This window comes from Candida dubliniensis, chromosome R (assembly GCF_000026945.1).
Source record: "Candida dubliniensis CD36 chromosome R, complete sequence".
In the NCBI taxonomy this organism is placed as follows: Eukaryota; Fungi; Ascomycota; class Pichiomycetes; order Serinales; family Debaryomycetaceae; genus Candida; species Candida dubliniensis.
In genome coordinates this window covers 1,776,562-1,798,991 of record NC_012867.1, presented here as the reverse complement: position 1 = coordinate 1,798,991, position 22,430 = coordinate 1,776,562, and the positions used below count along the sequence as shown (strand labels likewise).

General features: G+C 37.7%; 12 protein-coding genes and 2 non-coding genes across 14 annotated transcripts; 4 read left to right on the top strand and 10 right to left on the bottom strand. All coding sequences in view use genetic code 12, as the record gives it.

Annotated features, from left to right (window-relative positions):
- Positions 1-180: 180 nt before the first annotated feature.
- On the top strand, positions 181-2,064 carry CD36_34040 (conserved hypothetical protein; the record flags this gene model as incomplete). The annotated part of the gene is made up of 1 exon (XM_002422294.1): positions 181-2,064. The coding sequence occupies one exon, from the start codon at positions 181-183 to the stop codon at positions 2,062-2,064; it is 1,884 nt and encodes a 627-aa protein (XP_002422339.1).
- Positions 2,065-2,175: 111 nt separating this feature from the next.
- CD36_34030 (conserved hypothetical protein) lies at positions 2,176-4,005 on the bottom strand (the record flags this gene model as incomplete). Its single annotated transcript, XM_002422293.1, has 1 exon — positions 2,176-4,005. The coding sequence occupies one exon, from the start codon at positions 4,003-4,005 to the stop codon at positions 2,176-2,178; it is 1,830 nt and encodes a 609-aa protein (XP_002422338.1).
- A 232-nt stretch (positions 4,006-4,237) lies between these two features.
- On the bottom strand, positions 4,238-6,922 carry CD36_34020 (lipid kinase activator, putative; the record flags this gene model as incomplete). Its single annotated transcript, XM_002422292.1, has 1 exon — positions 4,238-6,922. One exon carries the CDS (start codon positions 6,920-6,922, stop codon positions 4,238-4,240), a length of 2,685 nt encoding a protein of 894 aa, XP_002422337.1.
- Positions 6,923-7,309: 387 nt separating this feature from the next.
- On the bottom strand, positions 7,310-8,929 carry CD36_34010 (DnaJ family protein chaperone, putative; the record flags this gene model as incomplete). Its single annotated transcript, XM_002422291.1, has 1 exon — positions 7,310-8,929. One exon carries the CDS (start codon positions 8,927-8,929, stop codon positions 7,310-7,312), a length of 1,620 nt encoding a protein of 539 aa, XP_002422336.1.
- A 1,006-nt stretch (positions 8,930-9,935) lies between these two features.
- Positions 9,936-11,276, bottom strand: CD36_34000 (zinc finger protein, putative; the record flags this gene model as incomplete). The annotated part of the gene is made up of 1 exon (XM_002422290.1): positions 9,936-11,276. The coding sequence occupies one exon, from the start codon at positions 11,274-11,276 to the stop codon at positions 9,936-9,938; it is 1,341 nt and encodes a 446-aa protein (XP_002422335.1).
- A 297-nt stretch (positions 11,277-11,573) lies between these two features.
- On the top strand, positions 11,574-11,942 carry CD36_33990 (putative mitochondrial 37S ribosomal protein SWS2; the record flags this gene model as incomplete). The annotated part of the gene is made up of 1 exon (XM_002422289.1): positions 11,574-11,942. The coding sequence occupies one exon, from the start codon at positions 11,574-11,576 to the stop codon at positions 11,940-11,942; it is 369 nt and encodes a 122-aa protein (XP_002422334.1).
- Positions 11,943-12,313: 371 nt separating this feature from the next.
- tRNA-Ile (AAT) lies at positions 12,314-12,400 on the bottom strand. Its single transcript has one exon. It is a non-coding gene; the product is annotated as a tRNA-Ile (tRNA).
- Positions 12,401-12,863: 463 nt separating this feature from the next.
- On the bottom strand, positions 12,864-12,950 carry tRNA-Ile (AAT). Its single transcript has one exon. It is a non-coding gene; the product is annotated as a tRNA-Ile (tRNA).
- Positions 12,951-13,425: 475 nt separating this feature from the next.
- On the top strand, positions 13,426-14,369 carry CD36_33980 (conserved hypothetical protein; the record flags this gene model as incomplete). Its single annotated transcript, XM_002422288.1, has 2 exons — positions 13,426-13,482; positions 13,539-14,369. 2 exons carry the CDS (start codon positions 13,426-13,428, stop codon positions 14,367-14,369), a joined length of 888 nt encoding a protein of 295 aa, XP_002422333.1.
- Positions 14,370-14,432: 63 nt separating this feature from the next.
- On the bottom strand, positions 14,433-15,890 carry CD36_33970 (glutathione synthetase, putative; the record flags this gene model as incomplete). Its single annotated transcript, XM_002422287.1, has 1 exon — positions 14,433-15,890. The coding sequence occupies one exon, from the start codon at positions 15,888-15,890 to the stop codon at positions 14,433-14,435; it is 1,458 nt and encodes a 485-aa protein (XP_002422332.1).
- Positions 15,891-16,687: 797 nt separating this feature from the next.
- On the top strand, positions 16,688-17,354 carry CD36_33950 (60S acidic ribosomal protein P2; the record flags this gene model as incomplete). Its single annotated transcript, XM_002422286.1, has 2 exons — position 16,688; positions 17,029-17,354. Coding segments are annotated over 2 exons (327 nt in total).
- Positions 17,355-17,560: 206 nt separating this feature from the next.
- On the bottom strand, positions 17,561-18,805 carry CD36_33940 (ER chaperone/ER translocation nucleotide exchange factor, putative; the record flags this gene model as incomplete). The annotated part of the gene is made up of 1 exon (XM_002422285.1): positions 17,561-18,805. One exon carries the CDS (start codon positions 18,803-18,805, stop codon positions 17,561-17,563), a length of 1,245 nt encoding a protein of 414 aa, XP_002422330.1.
- Positions 18,806-19,196: 391 nt separating this feature from the next.
- Positions 19,197-20,396, bottom strand: CD36_33930 (cystathionine gamma-lyase, putative; the record flags this gene model as incomplete). Its single annotated transcript, XM_002422284.1, has 1 exon — positions 19,197-20,396. One exon carries the CDS (start codon positions 20,394-20,396, stop codon positions 19,197-19,199), a length of 1,200 nt encoding a protein of 399 aa, XP_002422329.1.
- A 938-nt stretch (positions 20,397-21,334) lies between these two features.
- CD36_33920 (overproducer of inositol protein, putative) lies at positions 21,335-22,000 on the bottom strand (the record flags this gene model as incomplete). The annotated part of the gene is made up of 1 exon (XM_002422283.1): positions 21,335-22,000. One exon carries the CDS (start codon positions 21,998-22,000, stop codon positions 21,335-21,337), a length of 666 nt encoding a protein of 221 aa, XP_002422328.1.
- Between the last annotated feature and the right edge of the window lie 430 nt (positions 22,001-22,430).

Below are 22,430 nucleotides of genomic sequence, written 5' to 3'. Positions count from 1 at the left end.
TGGCCTTTCTCTCTATTAATTTTTTTTTTTTTAAAGACGAAACAAATTTACTGCCCCTTGCAAGATCACATTAAAAAGAACTAATAATTTCCTGTTTTATTTTTTTATCATTCTATACATTGACAAGTACATTCATCAACTTATGATTAGAGTCTGAGGTCTTATCAACTGTTCAGCAACATGACTTCCTTAATCTATCCCACCCAAAGTGTGTCACTATCTCCTAACATAATCGACACTGCTTCCTCCAGTATTACACATCTACATCAAAGGTCACCCTCCAACCCATTTGAAGTTATTTATGATTCACAGCCGGTGCACAAACAATCAAACATACAATGGCACAACTCTCAAAACTATAAGGAAATATCGCAGAATATACATCAGAGAACACCAAGCTCGGGTCTACCAATCAGATCTGCCACGTCTTCTTCTCCCTCCCCTCCTCCTATCTTGACAGCCCTTGATGATCCACTTTTCACCAGAACTACTGGGTCCATCATATCACGTCTGGCAACCTTACGAAACAGAAATAGAATAAAGCGACGCAACAAAACTGTGAAGAAAACCGATATCAAACAAAACAAGCCATTAAAGTTCCCCATACGGAGAAAGAGAAGTCTACAGTACAAGAAAAAGCCACAGGTTGCACTTTTCGATAACAAGAAACAGATGACGAACTTTTTGATGAACTCAAACTATCAAGCTTTAGTAAAGAATTTTATACCACAGACAATGAGACTTTATCAGCATCACAGAATTTTGCAACCCAAGCCTGCTTTAACTTATAGTACGAAACTTTTTGAAGTTGATGACCTTAATAATTTTGTTATAGTACCCACAGACAAAACTCCAAAAAGAGCTTCTTATTTGAAAGGGGCAACTTTGACTGCTCCTGTCTCCAATGTTAGTGCTGGTGTTAGTGGCGGGAATACATTAGTTGATTTGATATATCAAAAATATAAGGAAGTCATCTATACCGGTGGATTTTCCATCCCCCCTCCGAAATTCGAAGAGCTCTACCCACAAGATGCCAAATTATTAAGCAATCGAGAATTATCTAATTTGAATACCAAAATTTTGTTTGATATATTGATAAGGAAAACAGTAGCAGCAAAAATGGGCTATCGGTTAAAACATAATGGGGACCATCTAATGGGTCAGCATTTAACCAGTCTGTCATCTTCATTTTCTTCATCTGCTCCCTCTTTTTCAACCCAGGATTCAGGAAATTTATCACCCAGAACAACAACATCGGCTAGGTCACGAGCATTGTTGGCATTATCGTCTTATACATCTTCCCATTCAACAAACGTGCTGGAGACGAAACCACTTTTTCTGGATTTAGCAGTATCACGCAACCAAAATCCACCAAGAGATTTACGTAACGAATTCATTAATGACTTTAATAAAATATATGATCAACGATATAAACACAACACTAATAACGAGCCTAGTTTTGAAAATGATTTGTTTGCCAGCACAGTATATCAATTAAACCCCATCAATAGGTCAAAATCGACTTTACCTTCCAACGATAATGAAAATAATGGTGGTGTTGGATTTGGTAACAAAAACGACACTACTAGTAGTAGCACCAGCAACAGTAAATTTGATGATGAACAAACTACTACCCAACCAGCATCTTCGTCGAAACGTAAATCAACTAGTTCTTATACTTCGACCACTTCAGGCTTGCAGAATTTAGAAGACTTCCCTATCACTTCATATACTGCCAAACCTTTAAATTCTTTTGATGTATGGCAATCAAAGAATATCGTCCCAAAAGACATTATTTCCCCGGAACAACTAATTGATAGTTTGAATAAGTCAGACCAGGTCGGGTACATTAAACGTCGTTCTATCGTGGAACAAAATGTGGCACCTGCAGTTGAGTCAATGCAAGCCTCAGTTTTGACACATCATGATTCAGTAAGAACTAAATGGAGTGCTAGTGTTGGTATTGGAGGAGGCACCAGTCATCATGATGAAAAATCTCAAGCTTCTCCAAGGTTCTCTCAAGTTTCAAGATTTGGCTCTTATAAATATCAAGGGGTCATTTAGCAAATACTTACAGAATCAAATAGAAAAAAAAGAGAAACACAATATTTTAGTAAACAGGTGGGTATATATATATATATGTTTGTTATTTAGAGTGGGTTATTTTTTTTTTTTTCAACTATTATACACCATCGGCAACATAAATTCTCTGATTCTCTCTGTAGTTTCCTCGTCGGTTACATCTTCACGGTGAACGGCACCAGATTTGTTGTTGGTGGTTCTTGTGGGGTAATATCCACGATCCAATACGTTCAACATAAATAATGGAATCTTATTATCTCGTACCCCTTCACACACGCACAATACTTCATCAGCACGAATGTGGCCCGAGTCATAAAGTTGAAGCAACTTGTTGAACCATTTTGAATCTTTAAGATAATAGGGTGCAGAATCTTTACTCTGTCTTACAGATGGGGAGTCTAACGCGGCTTTGGTAGCAGAAGCTAGGGCATTCTCAATTTCCATACTCATTTGGACCTCTTGGTGGTGATGCTGATTCTGTTGCTGGTGTGCAGGAAATGATTGGTGCAACTGTTGTTGCGATTGCTGCATCGGTCTGAAAGTATGAAGTGGTGGGGGCTGTGGCGGTTGCTGGGACTGTTGCTGTAGTTGTTGTTGTTGTTGTTGTGTGGGGAGACGACTTCTATTTGCTTCAACTCTTGTACTTCTCAATGATGGATCCACTATTGGTTCTTTTAATAATAGAGAGATGGGCTCTTCCAGAGTTCTTCTGAACTGCTGAAGCATTCCAGTTGAAGAGCTACCTACTTGATCATCTTCGTCAATAAATTGATGCTGCCCGTTTGTCTGAAAATATTGTCGGAACACATCCTGTTTCTTTCGTTTGTTCGAAGGTTTCTTAGCCGAAACCAAAGGTTTGAAAAACTCATTGTGTTCCTCAGGATATTCAAATCTTGCCACTTCAGCATAAATATCCCCATCTATTCCAATATCTTCAATGTATTTGCTATCTAACTTTGCCAACACTGGTAATATTTCATTATGATAAACCGACATATACCCCAAATTGTCACTAAGGAAGAAATCATTGGTGATTATTGCACTCTTGTTGTATTGTGACAAGTCAGGTAAGCTCAAGGCATTACCATAAAGAATCAGTTTCACTTGTCGTGAATCTAATATCAAATTTTGAGAGATCAAATCAATGATTTCAAACCTCCCCACTGCCAGATTCCATTTGTAAGAATAGTCCCTTGTGATGGTCTTAGAATGAGCCATCAATCGATACCAGATCTTATAACGATGCTGAATCACATTACTCAAATGTTGTTGTACTGAATATTTCGAATATGTCGAATACACCGTCTCGGGATTGGCATACCGTAACTGTTTACACACATACAACCAAGCTTTTTTGTTCATTTCTGGTTCGGCACCCCTTGGATACGAATGCACAACGTCACTCAATAATTTGATCAAAAGCTGATCCATTCTTGGAGTCCACCGTTTATATTTTGAATCTTTTGATTTCAAGTCGTACGATGAAAGTCTTGGGAACAACGCGTTTGTAGAATCCAGTTCATTTGGTGGTTTGTTGGGGTATTGGGAGTCAAACGTTGGAGGTACAAACCCAAATGCATAATTATTGCCAGTCCCTTGGTTATGCAATTGTTGTTGTTGTTGTTGTTGGTGATGTTGATCATTTGCTATTTCTTGATTCCCTATTTGAATCTGCTGCTGGTGGTTCGATTGATGGTCTTGACTAGGTACTTGTGATCTTGACGATTGTTTCTTTTGTTTCTGTGATTTCCGTTTCCTTTTCTCTCTTATTTGGACTAGTTTCTGTTTTAGTTGTTGTTTCTGTTGTTCTTTTTGTTGTGCCTTCAGCTGTGACAGAGATTCCTTCGTTTCTAAAAACAGTTCAGGGACAACCATAACAAACTTACGTGGTTTGTTTGTTTTTGGATCAGTATTGGTGGACATGATTTTTGGCAAGCTGAAGTTATTTGTTGTTTTGCAGCTATTTGGTCTAGTTTAGTTAACTTGTAAATGCTCAAGCGTTACTTGTGTCAACTTACAGTTTCAAGGTTTTTTTTTGAAGGTTACAACAAAAAAAGTTGAATCTAAAGTGTAAACCCAAATCAACTGACGAGAACTAAAAAAAAAGAAAAAGGAACAAAGCCTTTTGAGCTGATTCGCACTACCTACCTATATACTATTTAAGCAGATTAACCGGGAAAACTGAAGCCGACTCAAGATTATAACCAACTGGGTTGTTCATTCTCTTATTACTGTTGTTATATTCCTCATGACAGTTTTGGATTTTAATAAATTTGTCTAACATCTCATATATTCTTTTCCTCTTAATAGACTGACTGCTGGTAGAGCTTGCAGTTGGAATGGTAGTTGTCGTAGTTCCAGCAGCAGGTGTTGGTGTTGTTAATGGAGTCGATAAATGAAATTGCGGACCGGAATTACTATTGTAGTTACTCACTGTCGTCAACCTATTTCTCAACGACATGAACGTATTGCTTTGGGGCAATATCATCAACAATCCGTACAACGTTTTGAAAAGATACGGATGCTTTTCCGGCTCCAATAGGTTCAATCTCAATTTCATAAATATCGGCAGCTCCAACAATTGGACCAAAACATCTAACTGAATCAATAACTGCGAAGTCACCTCCAATTCAGACAAGTTCTTAATAATCAAGAATGATAACTCGTAATTCGATGTCAATAAGCATAGGGATATCGCACTAGGTGCATTGTGGCACCAGCTCTGGAATAATGACGAAAATAGCTGCCAATCCTCTACCTTGTTAGAATCCAAGCCCTTTAACTTCTTCCGGAACGGCAACAACTCTTGTGAAGTTAGCAATATGTTGTTCAAGGTAACAACCATAGTGTTCAAGAAATCCAAGTCGTTCAAAGTGATCAACACCTCTGACAAAGCAGTGAAAATCAATTCCGAGTTTAGCGAAACACACAATTTCCGAATTATAAATTCAACTTTAAAGGCCTTTTCTGAGCCGTCCAATTCAAATATCTTAACCAATTTTACAATGAAATTCTTGAAAAATTTTTGGTTTGCTTCAGATATTTTTGCCATCAAAGTCAACACCTTGAGTATCACTTCATTGCTAGTGTCATATTTCAATAGGTCGGTCAACTCAAAGTTGTTAGCTTCCACTTGGAAAAGCGACATGAACTCTTTGGGGTTTCTCTCATATATGAATATCATCCAATCTAAACTTGTGGTTCTAGCTAGTTCGCTTACCGAGTTCAAATACTCTTTAACTATGGCTGATAAAGTAAGTGGTAGCTTGACTTCGTTAAACTCAGTATAGGTTTCTCTGTCTAACCCGAGAGTCTCGTTGAGCTCGTCTAAACTATCATCATTGAACTTGTACAAAAACAGTTGCATAGCCAAATTGAAATCAAGAAACGAGTCTCTTAACTCAAAATCTTGTGCCTTGTCGGTTTTCGAGATATTTTTCAAAGTAACACCAACACATTCTGGAAATTGCTTTAAGATACTTGACGGGGCCATTTCCAATATATCACGTAGCCATTTAATAGCAATAAATTGTACCTGACAATATATCTCATGGGGTTCGTTCCCCAAATCTTTGAAATTACTTTCTGAATCGGAAGATTTGAGAAACGACAACAAAATCAAAATGATTTTCTCGTAATCAATAAAAATATCCTGTCCAGGTGTCACTTCTTCGTTTTCTTCGTGTTCCTCCTTAGTATCACCACCACCACCACCACCAGGTGCATCAATTTTGTTGTGACCCTCAGTTGGCTTCGCAGTAAGTCCACTGATTGGTGGCCTTCTCACAATCGTGGTATCATCGGATTTTATGGACGCTTCATCATCGGCTCCACTATCTTCATCGATGGCAGATTCGGTATCGTGCAACTTCAAGCTAGGAGAGCCATGGTCTTGTTTGCCCTTTTTGGCATTCCCATCTAGCTCTCCCTGTTTGATTTTCTTACTAGCCAGCTCCTTCTTTCTCGCATCAATCTTTATCTTGGTTATATACTTGATCTCCTCTAGAAACACGTTCAACATGTTCTCTGTTTCCGAACGGATATCTGTGGGCGAGTTATTAAACAAAAACTGAATCAACGGTTTCAAGAATTCCGGTAAAAATCTAATTAACTCCAACGATGGAATATCGTCAAACAATTCCAACCAGCTTAGTAAGAATTTCTTGGTAAACGGGTCTGTTGTATACATTCTCTCTAGTAAAGTGGGGATGAATTTCGGCAACGAAAACGCCTTGCTTGGGTCTTGTGGCTCGTTCACTTGAATGGCGTTACCTTGAGCATCAACCAAATTGCTTCGTATTTGCGACTCCTGCTGCTGCTGCAATATGCTAACATAATTGGTTGCCTTAGCACTTACGATATCCTTAACCAATCGATCTAGGATGTCAGCAGCATTCTTGACACTGCTTTCTGAATCGCTAACCAAGATACACAATATATCAAAAATGTCATTGAAATAAATTAATATCTCTCCCCTGGCTATTTTGGCAACATTGTACAATGATTCACAAGCATAGTATCTGACGCGTGCGTCAGTGTCCTTGAATGTTGAAAAGATGGGTTTGACGATATCCTCTAAAAAGTACGCAATGGCAAAAGACCCAAGAGCAACAGACACACTTCCAAGAGCAGTTATTGCCCCCATTTTGGCCAGATTTGTGCCCGTGCTTGTTAACTCTGTGAGTTCGTTGATTATCTTATATATTGTTTGACTGTCGTTGTGTCCTAAAGCATTTTTTGTCAACGACTCAATTTGAAACGCAGTGGCCTTTCTCTTTTCATATATGTGGTTGGATAGATCCTTTACCAAGGATGGTTCCAACACCTTCCCTGTATTCATGTCAATTGATACGTATAAAAGTTTTAGTAAAGCGGAAAACGCTGACAGAAATTCTGTTTAGATTAGAGTAATGGGTACAAATGTGGTGATACTTTGATTTGTTATTTTTTTTTTTTTTTTTTTTTTTGCCATGGTGTGTCGCCCTCTGCAAAACAATTCTGAGACCACTTTTGCATGGCTTCTACACGGTACACACACAGTTGGTAATTCATATATCGAAATAAATTAATTAAAGATAACTATAAATATTTAGAAACCAATTCTACTAAGAAACAGGTTACTTGGATAAAAGAAATACCGAGAGTTAACAGTAATGCATACTCATAAGCTCAATGCTTGTGCACAAGCCCAAGACAGACCAATTCACAGCTATCGTTTGTGTGTCTACTATATTGGGTTAGCTATTCCATGACCCAAGTCGTTCTCAAACCGTCTTCTTTTATTCTGTGCTTCTTCAAAATAAGGGTGGGGGTCGTTATCTCTGATTTTGGTATTCGTCTCATCATTGATACCAATGCTGCTGAAATCTAGTTTGATTGAGCTGTTACTTTCTCTCGAGGGGCTTTCAGACATACCGGGTGTTGATTCTAAATTTATGGGATTCCCCTTGGTTCCTGGCAAGCTCGCCAAGTTCGATTCTATAATATTTCCATGGTCATCATTCATATCATTGCTGGTCGGGATATTGTTGAAAATGTGGTTCAATTGCATTAAATCATTTTCCAGAAAATTCTCAATGCGAGGCAATTTAACGTGGAAGTTGATAAACAAGTTCCCACGGGGATACTTGCTTAAATCAAACATCGATTGCTTAGCGGTGTTTCCTTGTAATGGGTTTTGCACAATGATACCGTTGCGAATCCGGTTGTTGATGGGCACACCCAATCCCTTCACTAACTTCGGCTCTCCCGATCTTATACTACCGACAACTTCTCCTGCGTGAACCTTTTCATTATTAAGTGATTTGTAACCGTGCACATTGATGTATATTTTTAAAGATTGGCCTTGTTTCAAAAAGTCTGGAATAACAATCTCTCCCCCTAGCAATGCTGTTTTCAAATCAATTACATGATCCATGAACAAGTCGTTGTACTTCCGCACAAGATACGGATGTTGTCGTTGCTTCAATTGGATCACCACATCTCCTGGTATTATATTTCTCCCTTCGTCTGCTTCACCCTTAAGAATTATTCTATCACCGCTGCTTGCACCTGGTGGAACTACAACTTTGAGAATCTTTGTGCCCTCTAGATACCCCATGTCACAGTACACACATCTGTCTGCGTCTCCGATAAACACCCCAGTTCCTTGACATGTAGCACAACTACCACTTTGTTGGAATCGTGAAAACTGATTATAGTATGTGATCATCACTTTACCTGAGCCCGAGCATACTTTGCATGTTCTTGGGTTCACTCCACCATACCCATTACATTGCACACACTTCATATTTTTTGGTAGAGATAGCTTGATTATTTTCCCATACACCATATCAGCTAAATTCACTTCGCATGTGTGGAATATGTCTTCCCCGTGGATCAAAGTGCTCTCTAGTGGCTCACCTAAAGGCTGTACGTGCTTCTTCATGTTCTGGTTACTCGGAAATCCCGAGAACCTTCCAGACATTTGTGCACCTTCAAACATCGCATTATGTGCCGAAAACATATTGTTTATATCATTAAATACTTGGGAAAATATGTCAGTGGCAAATGAGTGTGTTCTTCTATGACTGCGGGAGTTTGAGGTCATCGTATTACTTGTAGACTCTTGAACAGTGCCATCTATGCCAGCTTCTCCGTATTTGTCATACACATCTCTTTGTTTTGGATCTCGTAGAACTTCGTAAGCTCGTGTCATTTGCTTAAATTTCTCAGTTAATTCTGGATCATGATTCGTCTTATCGGGGTGGCATTTCAATGCTAGTCTCTTGTATGATCTGGAGATTTCTTCTGTTGTTGCAGATGTGTTTACTGATAGTATATCATAAAAATAAGTTTCTCTAACCATGACCCGGGAAACTGGTTATCTTCTGATGTAGCATAAACTGGTAGTAACGATATTAAAAATGAAAATGATACTTGTCAAGTGATGAAATTGGTGTATAATTTTAGTTTGGAGTTCCTATCAGTTTTTCTTTTTTTAAACAAAATACAATACTAAAATTACTAATCTTATGGAACGGTCAGGCTCTCAAGCTAATGTATTTGCCGCTGGGAATATCTTATCAAATGTGAAAGTAGAATGAACTAGAAAAACAAACCTTGCAAAAAAGAAAAAGGAAAAAAAAAAAAAAAAAAAGAAGAAAATAATAATAATAAACGAGTTATATAATAAAGCTCAATGTGTATATTGTAAATGTGGTAATGATTGTAAAAATATCACTATGGTTGGATAGAGAATTGAATGGAACATTCTTTCGTGTTCTGTTTCCTGCACCTTATCTCGCCATGCATAAAGGTCGTGTTTGCTGCCCAATGTGTAAATTATGAAGAGTTGATGTTGGTGCTTGAACTATAATGTCCAAGACCATATACCACTGGACAATCTCGGGCAAAAGCATACTGTCAAGAGGTCTAACATTTCACTGGTGCTTGGGCTAGTAATTAATTCACTGTTGAGTGTTGAAATTACTGCTTGAAAAAAGAAACTATGTGAACTATTTAAAGTTAAAGCTTGAATCAAGAATCTTGGTCTCTCATAAAAAGCAGAACCTTTTACCGAGCTATGTTGCTTCAACCCTCTCAAAGTCTCAAGGCAGAATGTGTCATGGAATGTGGGACCACTGTAGCCGTATTGAGGAAAGACAACACGTAGTTTGGGTTTTGTGCAACCACATATTTTCTCTTAGTCTGGCCATTTCTCGGTCTTCTATTTTTTACTTGAAATGGTAAAATTTATCATTTGCGACAAAGCTGGCCTCCATACATACATGCATTAAACCCTGTATAGTATTATGTACCTTTAATGAACACACTTTTCACTTCGCCAAAGGGGCAGAATGTCAAACTTACAATCAAGTACCCAAAATCTCATCACGGTAATGTTTTTGATAGTTGGCTCTTCTTGTCTTGTTCCTCTTTCTTTCCACATCATTTCTAGTTTTGTTTTCAATTCTTCTTGTTTCCTTTTCTTGTTTTGTGGCATAGTGAAGTGACAACCCTGGAGCAAGTCTTCTATCGACCAATGCCTGTGTGGCTTGTGCTGCTGTTGGCTCTCTTGGCATCCGCAAATTCTGCCTGTAGTACCTTTGCATTGATCGGTGGCCAATTCTGTAACCTGCGGGCGTAGTAAGTTCAACCCCAGATTGATCTATATGGACTAACTCGTAATTGTCATTAATTCCGTTATCCTCAGTATGTCTTTCACTATCCTTCTCGTCAGACTGTTCCGATTGTGACTCATTGCTGAACGCAACATGTTTTTTCGTGGTTTCTTTGGCTTGTGTTTTTGGTTCATCCTCTACTGAAAAATCGTAAAATTGGGAAATAGCCAGTTTTTCTTCCTTGGTTTCGTATGGTATTCTGCAATGGCCCTTGGATGCAATATGTTGTCTAACACTCTCCAAATTCTTACCTTCAAACCCACAAACCAAACATTCGTAGTCTAATGAGATAACCTCACTCAAGTACTCCAAGAGACCACTTGGATCAACTAGATAGGATCTTTCTGGAATGTACAACCCGTGTCTATTAAACATGTGTTTTATATTGTTCTCCATTTCATGGTTGTTCAAACCACAATAAAAACAATGAGTGATTGGAATCAGCTCTACCTCCTCCGACGACACATCACCATTATTTACTTCCTCTTCTGCTTTTTCACCTTCTTCCTTCTCCTCTCCTTCATCTGATAATAGTTCCCCTTCCAAATCAGTAAAATCAGACTCTTCGGTGTAGTTTAATTCGGAGCCTGTATCTATCGATTCAATCTCATGGAAATCCGAGTCGCCCAAGGAAAACTCTGAAAACTCGGAAGTGAGAGAGGTTGCGGGGCTTGCTTCCCTCGCACCGTCTATTATAAGTTTAACTTCTTCTGCTCTACCTCTATTCTTCTGAGATTTTAGAAACTTCTTGGTGAGTTGTCGTTCTCCGTTTTTCTTCTTTCTCGTGGCCACATAAAACCCGTACTCATCTTCGTTTTCATTTTTTGCCAAATGCTTCAGAGAGAGAATCTTTTCAGCAAATACCCCTGCCGAGATTGAGGGTAAACCTGCAACTCTTCTCTTTAAATTGTATCGGTGCCATTCTGTTTTCATATGTTGTCTTTGCAATTCTGCATTGATAAACTTAACACCACACGTATTGCATGTGAATGAAGCTGTCTCTGGGTTGGATCCACTTGGCATAAAACTCATGGTAGTCAACTCAATATAAGTAAATACAGCAATATGGATATGTAGTACTATAGCAAAGTAAACCCTCGAAATACCTCAGAGTTCAAAAAAAAAAAAAAAAAAAAAAACGGAAGAAAATGTTGATATCTATACATATAGTGCGTGCAACCTGTTCATTTTTAAAATGCTGAGTTGCGAGGTTTTGTTCATTCTTTTTTTTTCGTATGTAACTTGGAAATGAAAATTTTCTGGTCCCCCATTCTAACACTACAGACAACAATACAATACATACACTTCAACAATCAATAGCGTGTCAAAATGGGTGTGGTTGTATTTGGTAAATCAATAAAACACAATTTTCCTGTTCGTATAGGATTAGCCAAGACGATATTTGGTATAGGATATCAAACAGCAGAAAGGTTGATGGCTAAAGTGGGAATATATCCTAATTGCAGAATGAACCAGTTAACAGAGCCACAAATCATGGACTTGAACAAAGAAATTTCACAATTATTAGTTGAAGGGCATTTGAAACATAAAATAAATAATGACATCAAGTTGAAGAGAACAATCGGATCTTATGCTGGATCCAGACACGCATTGGGTTTCCCGGTCAGAGGTCAACGTACAAAGACAAACGGTTCTACGGCCAGACAATTGAACAGAACAGAAAGATTCCGTTTATAAGCTGGAATTGGGAGCTGTATTTTGTTTATTTTACATGTATATATTAGATTAGGTTAAAGACTGTTATTTTAAAAAGTGTTTTGGGGTGTTCCACAAATGTAGATGTATTTAATGGGAATATATACACACTTTTGCATTGTTTTGTATAAAGTTGAATCCGGTTCATCAAGGAATTACTATAAACTGCTTTCTTGAGTGGAACCTTAACTCTTTTTAGCCAGCTGTTTCTTGCAGAAACCTTCATAGTACAATGAACTCAAAAAAAAAAAAAAAATGCAAATACATTAATCAATGAAACTCATTACATGACCATGACAGTGGAACACACAACCAAGAGAAATGTAAAGCTTTTGAGCAAAAGAAAAAAATAATGGTCCCTAGCAGGATCGAACTGCTGATCTTGGCGTAACAAATTAGATTTATTAGCACCACGCCTTAACCAACTGGGCCAAGGGACCTGTTGAATGGTGCAGTTTTGCACCCTAGTTTTTGATGTAATTTTAAGTATATTTTCTAAATTCCTAGTATTCGACTTTAGAGTTGGAACTACCTGCTTTGAATGTTGAATTGTCAGGATTTCGTGTTTCTACTGTGAGCTATCAAGCAGTTAAGAAATTATCTGCCATTGACAAACATAAAGCAACATATCTTATTACATACCATGGACAACTTCCCAGGCAAGAGTAACGTTCAAGAAGTTTTGACCGCATATTTAGTGCTTGGTGCATTTGGTGAAAGGATACTTTTGTCGTTAGCTTGACTGGGGGGAGGGGCTTATTTTTGGAACCCTACTCAACTTTGATTTGAGAACAAAAACAAAAAGAGAGAAAAGAATACAGACAAGGGCGACTGCAGTGATAGTGGTAGTTTAATAATGAACATTAGACCTCGAAAGAGGAAAAAGAATGAGTTGCAAAAAAATGGTCCCTAGCAGGATCGAACTGCTGATCTTGGCGTAACAGTTAAAACTTATTAGCACCACGCCTTAACCAACTGGGCCAAGGGACCTTTTCATGCCCAAAAAAATTGCCATTTTTTATGTACATTTGTTTTCAGCATATTTTGTTTAGTTCAGTTGAACTAATTTTCGTCTGTTTAAAATTACTAAACGGCAGATATTCTGTGAATTGTAGCTGGTCTATTGTTTTAGTACTAAATAAATGGGTTTTCCTTTTTTTTTCGGGACTTCTGCAAATGTACATTTTTTTGTTTGCAAATAGGCGCTAAATTTGGTGGGAATCATAAAGTTTTTGCTTTTCTTTCTTCTAAAAAATGACAACAAAGCAACATACTTCAACAAGACAAAAACTATTCAGTAAATAACTTTAAGAATAAGGTGTTGCTTAATTCCACCACCAGAAACCCACGTACTACCTGTAGAGTTCGTCTTTTCGATAAAAACCATACAACCTTTTTTTTTTTTTCCAATTCTCAACTATAATTTTTTTTTTTTTTTTTGCAACACTTATTCCCCATAACGTCTATGACTTTACCATTAATATCAATAATCAACTCAAGAGCTTATTTGTACCCTTTTAAAGTATGTTAAAATATTTGCCAAGCTAATTGTTTTTCAGCAACTAACAGGATAGAAAGGGGTTGTACTACTTCATAACACATCCCACCATCTGGCCCTTTTACGTAACCATATTGTTACCTCAGTTGGTTCTTACACTAGTTATTTACCTGATTATGTTTTCATTGTTCTTCCCACCCCAAGCTCTTGTCTACACATTGTTAATGGGACCACTAGGGGTGATTGGTGCTTGGTACAGTTTGATTCTGCAAGCGAGCACATTGTCCATATTTGTTGTCACAATATCCTTGATGCCACACATACAAAGGGTAGCATACGACGCAGTATTAAGTAGAGAGTGTGCTAATGATGTGATGTTAATGGGGAAGTTAAGAAGATACAGAAAATTACCCATTAGAGATAGGGCTAGAGAATATGTCAAGGCAATTCCCGATTTTTCAATCTTTCCCTTCTCTTTGCTCAAGCTACTTGCGTTTTTCGGCATTTACTTCATACCTTTTGTGGGCCCAATCATTGTCTTGTTTTTCCAATCTTCTAGACGTGGGCTAAAGGCACATGCAAGATACTTTAAGTTGAAAGGGTTTCTGCGTAGCGACATTAGAACAATCCACAAATTAAACAGACCAGCGTACATGGGGTACGGAGTCGTTGCACTTTGGCTCGAGCTGTTCCCATTTATCAATATGTTTTTTATGTTCACCAACACTTTGGGTGCTGCTTTGTGGGCGGTTGACATTGAAAATCAAGAAAAGGCCACGCCAGAGAATGTCGTCCCGGTTGCTGCAACTACCAGTAGTGTCACTTATCAGGATCAAGTTATACCCATACACAATGAACCAACGACTAATGTGCCTGAGGCTACCCCAAAGACTGCTACAAATACCATCTGATAGTGTGAAGTGTGTTTTGGCGTTCTTCTCTTTTTTGCTTCTAACCTAATTCTATGTATGAATCTAATATAAATATATGTTATCTACACATCCAAACCCAGCAGCAACTCCACCTTCATTGCTGCTACTAAACTTAGACCTCAACAACCAACCTGCATTTTTGTTGGTCAAGATTTCACCCGTCTTTTCATTAAAAAGCGTTGTTCCAAACACCCCTAATTCAGATATAATATCTTCATGAAAGACTTCGTTGTTTCTGATGATTTTATTCTTATGGGTGGGTGGATTTATCAACTCCATTAGAATATATGCACCCCACTCTTGCTTGTCCAATTTTTCCAAAAACGACGGAATGCTTTCCTTATAAACATTATTTCCGCCACCTTCTCTTTGAGGCTTCAAAACAAACTTTTCGGGTTCTTCAAATGCCAATTTTCTAGCCTGTTCGCCTTCGTCTGAATCATCTAGCGAATAAATTGCAACAAAAGTCGACAACACCTCCTTCAATTCTTGATCACCCGAGTTTGGCAAAAACTTGGAGACGACCTCCTTTTTCGTTAACAACTGCTGAACCTTCTTCGTTCCTGATAACTGTGTCAACACTGACGGACATTTAATAGCCAAGGTATCTTCTAATAGCAATCTAGCAGCCCAAGTTTTTTCTGGGTTAACATCATAGTCACTAGGAGCATATCCTGATCTATAATATACCACCGAAACCTCATCCATGGTCGATTTAATGTATAATCGGTTCTGATTTACAGTTACATGATCCTCAACTTCTTCCAAAGTTAATCTCACTGATTTTATTCCATGATCTTGGAACAATGCATATTCCACGTGTCTCTGATCAAAACTGTTTCGCTCATTTGGCTGCACAATAAACAAAACAACACTAGAAGTATTTTGCTCTCCATTGTGATAATAGAAATTCCCATCAGCCAAACCCTGGGCCAAGTCACTTGCTGAGGTTGAAACAGGGATTTCTTCTTCATCATCGTAATATTTGTAGTTGTACTTGCTGTCATACTGTCCGGTGCCGTTTAAATACTGATGCAATTGCCCGATTTTGGAAGACAACCCGCCAAATGACACACTTACAGTATTGAATTCAATTTGTTTGATTTCATTGGTGTCTTGATGTATCATATAGTCGGATCTAAATAACCCTAAAGACAATGGTTGAATCTTGCTCAGTCTTTGATACACCTCGAATAATCTTCCAGTAAATTCGGGATCATGTTTGGACAAGTCATCGAGGATCGATAAGAACCACTTTACGTCCTTTGTTATCACATTAATGTATAATTCGTTAAATAATTTTTGAACGTTGACTGCACGTTGGAAACTTGTTTTGGGAATAGGTGTTGGGAACAACGTGATTGGGGCAACGTTGGCTTGGAAACCTTCAAATTTGGGTGGGTACATAACTAGCCCATTTCCAAGCGACCATTGTGACAAGTTAGTCACAAGTTCTTTTTCTTGCTCTTGAGATAATTCTGGGAACGGTTTAATGCTCATTCTCTTGTATATGTCAACGAATGGATTCTTTAAAAAAAAAAAAAACAAACAACCTTTCGGTGTAGTCGTCGTTCCCGTTTTTTCTTTAGGTGATTGTGTTTGTACTCGTGATAGATCGCACCCACATTTTAGTATTCTGTCGGTGAGCTTCATTAGAGAGCAAGAAAAAACAAGGAAGCTTTGAGCCACAGTATATATTCAAAATACCAAACCCTTAATATTTGCAGTCAGTAAAAGTGTACACGATTGCCAACAAAGAAAACAAGATATCATTATAGGTCTTATGTTCTCTTATAACAGCTTCTTTTCTAAACTACCAAAACAATCAATTCAATGTCTACAACATAAGGCAAGAACAACACCAATCTGCGAGTTACCACAACAGCAACGCGAGACTCTATTCATATTAGAAGTGTATTGCAGTCACATTTTTCAACACCTTTGGTGACTTTTTGTATTTCGAGTTTCGGAAACATCGTTAGAGCTGTGAGGAAATCAACTGCAAATGTAAACACCAAACAATCATACATATAACAATCGGTAAAACCGTCTGTGAGACTAAGCACCATTGAATGATGCAGACTATTATTAAACACAATTTGTTGTTGCTCTGATTGTTCTTTAAGAATGCACAAAAGTAAAATACAACCACGTGGTAGCGCCAACAGGGCTATAGCCCTAAAGTGTATATGCAGTCCCATTGCAAACGCTCTTTACCAAACCTCAATCAACTTGAAAAAAAAAAATACTGAAATCTCAGAAACCATTATACCAGACAACAACAGTATAGATCAACAAGTATGTAACAGCAATAGCAAGGATTGATATATGAAGAGATATTACATGTGGATAGTATTGGCACAGTTTAAATCAGTGCATTGGTTCAATTTGATAGTATTATCGCCCATTTTAAAGAGATGACCCCATTTCAGGTTCACGACGACTATGAGAACCAAATCAAATCAAATCAAGTTGTACAATTTATTTGACACTATTTGCAAGACATCATGAAGTAGTCGCTTTTTTTTTTTTTGTTAATCACTGCATGTTGATAGTCCCACTTTTAGATGTATCTTGGGGTTATTCATATATCATGAAATGTAATTGTATCATTTTCATATTACTAACAAGAATATAGTGAAATACTTAGCTGCTTACTTATTATTAGTTAATGCCGGTAACGCCACTCCATCTGCTGCCGATGTCAAAGCTGTTTTGTCAGCTGCTAATATTGAAATCGAAGAAGAAAAAGTTGAAAAATTGATCAGCGAATTGGACGGTAAGAACGTTGAAGAATTGATTGTTGAAGGTAACGAAAAATTATCCTCTGTTCCAACTGGTGCCCCTGCTGCTGCTGCCGGTGGTGCTTCTGCTGCAGCTGGTGGTGAAGCCGCTGAGGAAGCTGCTGAAGAAGAAGCTGCTGAAGAATCTGATGATGACATGGGTTTCGGTTTATTCGATTAAACGAATCAATAGGCATTTCAAGATCACAGCATAAAGAAAAAAAAAAACATTGAAATAAAACTATTTTTATTTCGTCCATCATCGTGTACTTTATTTTCAGTTTTAATGTAATATTGGAAGATTCAGAAAGAAAAAAGAAAAGACAAACGATAATGTACATAAAACTATCTAATTCGATATAACGGATACAGATCTATGGATGTCCTCTACAACTCGTCAGCAATTGCCTTTCTTAATCCCATTGGATTGCCAAATACTTCATGACGTGCTCGCAACATGTACTCATCAAACTCTTGGTCTTCTTGGGAATAGTCGTTTCTTTTTTTGTTCTCTTTACGTGACTCAGCTTCTTCAGCCAACCAACTGAGAAAGTCGCCACTTGGTCGCAAGCTCTTATTCAGCTCATGCAAACTCACTAGTTGATCAAAATAAGGTTTAAAGTTTTTCTCGTCGAGTTTATTTCCAACAAACGAGTTTTGAATGAATTTTGAAACTTGAGATTCAGGATCTTGATCTTCAATTGACCTTCTATCGTTTGTGGCAGGGAACAATTGCAAATCCTCCAAAATATTGCTTGCCCTTGCCTTGGAGCTGGACCCGAGTTTGGGAAAAATAGCTATTAAATCATTTAAACCAGAGCTGTGATCAAACGAAAAATACTGTCTTGCAAAATGGCTATTTTGCACTAAAGCTTGTATTATACCCAAAATTCTCTTTTGAAGTACATCATCTTCATTCGGCAAGTGTTCAAACAAATTATCCACATAACTCTTGTCAAAATTAGTCAAGATGTTGCTAATTGCTTCAGGGTTATTTCTCAAACTAGACCCCATTACACGATACACCTTTTCAGTTACTTTCGGATCAGAAACACTATTGGCAATGTTGAGAAGACTCTGAAATGTGGTCTTGTCTGAAGTCAATTTGACACCAAATTCGATGTCATGACTTAGTTCTTCTAAAGTATCTAGTGCCAAATGCAATCTTTCCAAGTCACTCTCATGTGGCTTGAAATTTTCAACTTCCAGACAAGCTGCGTCAAAGTTACTTAAATCTCCCTTGCTAACCTTTGTACGAAGAGCGTGCTCCTGTTTTACTTGTGGATGTTTCCGTTCATGTAGTTTTTGTAAATTCTCACTGATGGCTTCTTTCGAATGATCTTGTAATTCCCCACCAACAACCACTTCTTGAACTGGTTCGTCTTTTCCGTCGGTACTCATTAGCTTGGCCTCTTTCTCTAATGTATCTATATTCAACCTAACGTGCAACCCCAGTGGTATATCTTGTCCTCGCTTAATGGTTTGCCACTCGTTCGTTGGAACAAACAATTTAGGATAACAATCTAAAGGGTTTTCAGGATCTGGACAAATTAATTCCTCTGATGTATCAACAATCAGAGAACTCACACCAACTAAATAACTGGCAAGTAATACTAAAACAGAAAATTTCATAAAAATATACAATAAGAAGTTGCTATGAGCTATTTGCCTTTTTTCAGTGTGGCAATTGTAGTCGTGTTCTTTAGATTCTGTTTTTTTTTTTTTTTTTTTTTTTCCTTCCATTGCGGTAGTGTAACCTTAATTAGTAGTGTATCGTTGCTAAACATTATTTGGTTGCGAAATTTGGGTTTGCCAAACAATAAGCCACCTAGAGTTTCCTCAACTGATCTTATTACTACTGTGCTCAGGCCCCATCAATAACCAATGACAAAGGGCAAACACTACATTCTTAGTTGTCTTTCCGATTTTCTATCATAGTATAAGCGATATTTCTATTAAAACATTCCTGTATAAACCATTTCTGTCATAATATACAATCATTATATACATTGCAATGACATCCTCAAACGGAAGCTACCTTTTGCAAAGCTTGTTCAATATCTTTCAACAAATCCTCGGTGTCTTCAATACCAACCGACACTCTAACCAAGTCATCGTAAACTCCATTGGCTTCTCTTTCTTCCTTTGGAATACCACCGTGTGTCATGATTGCTGGGACTTCGATCAATGACTCAATACCACCCAATGATTCAGCCAAAGTAAACAATTTTGTGGACGAAGTAAATACTGCAGCACCTTTGGCTCCACCGGCAATTCTAAATGAAATCATACCACCACCTAAACCGTCTCTTTGTTGACGTAAAACAACATCGTGGTTCTTATGAGATTTCAACCCCGGATAGTTGACCTTCAACACAGCAGAATGTTGACTCAAGTATTCGGCAATTCTTTGAGCAGAGTTGGATGCTTGTCTCACTCTCAAGTGTAATGTCTTCAACCCTCTGTGTGCCAACCATGAGTCAAATGGGGAAGGAATTGAACCAATTGCATTTTGTAAAAATCTAAACCTTTCGTGCAATTGAGAATTGTTGGTTGCCAAGACTCCCATAACAACATCAGAATGTCCATTAATGTACTTTGTGACTGAGTGCACAACAACATCAGCACCGTGGGTCAAAGGATTAGAAAGATATGGTGATAAGAAAGTGTTGTCGACAACCAACAAGACTTTGTTACCGGTCTTAGCCTCATGGTCGGCCAAAATAGATTTCACCTTGGCAATGTCAGTAACCTGTAATGTTGGATTGGATGGGGTTTCCAACCACACCAATCTGGTGTTTTCTCTCAATGCACCTTGTAAATCTTCTACTAAATTACCAACGAATTGAGCTTCAACACCATGTGTATTGGCGACTTGGGTAAAGTATCTGTGAGTTCCTCCATAAACGTCCCCGCTCGAAACAATGTGCGAGTTTATTGGTAATGATTGAATAACCAAAGCAGTAGTGGCAGAGCCAGATGATAACGCAATGGCGTACTTGGCATTTTCCAATGCGGCAACAGCATTTTCAAAGTTGTCTCTATTTGGGTTAGAAGATCTGGAGTATTCGTAAATACCCAATGGCTTGGATGGCTCTGATTGAGCAAAAGTAGTTGAAAGTGAAATTGGTTCAATGACAGCACCAGTCGAAGGATCAAGGGGTGCTCCAGCATGGATAGCCTTGGTGCCGAAAGAATAGTTAGTGCTTGATTCAATAGTCATTATGTGATGAGACAAAAAATAATTAGTTCTTGTTTGTATATGTGAAGCAAAAGGTTGGACTTTATACCGAAATATATAGATAAAAAGGTTGGACTTTTAAACTATATTATGCCTAAAGATTAGTAATCCGAGGTTGAAGTAATACCTAAAAGGAAAAGTCTTTCTTTCTTTCTTTCTTTTTTTTTTTTTTTGCTAAATAGGTAATCATGGGGCACTTTTATATTTTTCGTGTTTTTAAATCTGTGTTACAAGTTTGAAAAATTTTTTGGTTTTTTTTTTCTTTCTTGCTTAGAAATACAAGAAAAAAAAGAAAGAAAAAAGAAAAACCGCCGCCACACTAACAATACAATACAATCAAACAAAGCGAGTCCATTTACCGACAAAAGGGAAAAAAAAAAAAAAAAAGAAATTACACACTATACAGCTAACTCCGTCTTACAAACCACAATGAGGTAATAGCACGTGACCAGGCAACCATAATTTTTGCCATTTAGCAACATGATGCGATTTTGTCGATCCAGCAATATAACCTAAAAGCCAGGAAAAGTGTTTGAGTCAGAAAAGTATATGGTGATCTCCTTACCAATGCAAGTGATAGCTCACACATCCGTCCTTTTGTTTGTGTTTATGATGTGGCGATGGCACGGGCTGTGACGACAAAAGTGTCGATACTTGAAAAGTGACAAATCGTCGTCATTCATCAATCAAGCCCACAAAGAAATTACTACCGTTGCTGTTGTTGTTGCTAGACCACAATAGTTATTATTTACGATCTTGTTTATGTCACGTGGCTGCAAGGAATATATTTGCCTCGGACAACAAAAAAACCCTAGATATACCCATACACAGAGCTATAACTTTTGTCAATAACCGTGTATTTACAAATTTGCAACTATTCTTCGTTTCTAAACAAAGTACCCAATTGCTGTATACTTTATTCATTCTTGTAATTCGTTCAAAAAATTTGGGTTGTTATGCAACTTTGTCTTGAATTTATCCCACCAGTTGTCAAATGCTTTAATGGGTACCTTCCCCGACGCATCTATGAAACTAGCCAAATAATTGTAAGCATGCCCAACAATCTTATTTGCCATCTTTGCAGTCTCGTTAGGCAGACTCGTTGTAGTGGCTGCGGAGCTGGTTCCCGTGGTTTTGTTTGCAGGCACCAATGATGTGCTGTTGGATAATTTCGACTGTTGGATCAACTGCTCTGCTTGCGCTGTAGGCTCAATGGAAATACCAATGTTAATAGTAGTTTTGTCACTCAAATCAATGGGACCCCCGTCATTCATGTCCATGTCTATGTCATCGGCTGACTTCGAACCTTTGTTAGTGTTATTGTTCAATTTATATATCGCTGATGGCTTGTTTGGATTGATCCCTCCCAATAATTTATATTCAGGTGAGCTACCTCCACTTTGGGGTAATTGGAAATATATTAACGCAGTGTAATTATTATCGACAAAGGGCGAATTGGGCAAGATGAAAATGGTAATGTATGATATGTTGGAGGCGTTCGCAATATTGAAAACAAACTTTGTTTGGTCAACTTGTTCTGCCAACACCATTGGTCTTCCCAGACAAACTGCCCCAAAAATACTCATTGCTGATTATTTGCTAGAAAAAAAAAAAGGATAAAGACAAGTAATTGGTGACTCTCAACCAGAAACTGTGTGATTAGATAGTGATAAGATAGTACCAGTTCTTTATTTTTCTTTTTTTTTTTTGGTAGAAGAGTAGTCAGTTGGTAGACACACACATTTGTCCTTCTACCGAACTTCTTCGAAGAGAAGAGAAACAAACAAAAAAAAAAAATTTTTTCTTACGATTTTAACACACTTTCTTCTCAATACTAATCAAATGGATAATCGCTTTTAAGAAGAATGAATTTGGCCTCTTTCTAATTTGTTATTGAGAGTGATAGTCCTAGAACAACGTCGATGGACATATTTTCCATCTTTCGGGATTTATAAATTATCTCATAGGTGAATTTGGAGAAGAAACATCGATATATTTGAATTCTATTAATGTAGC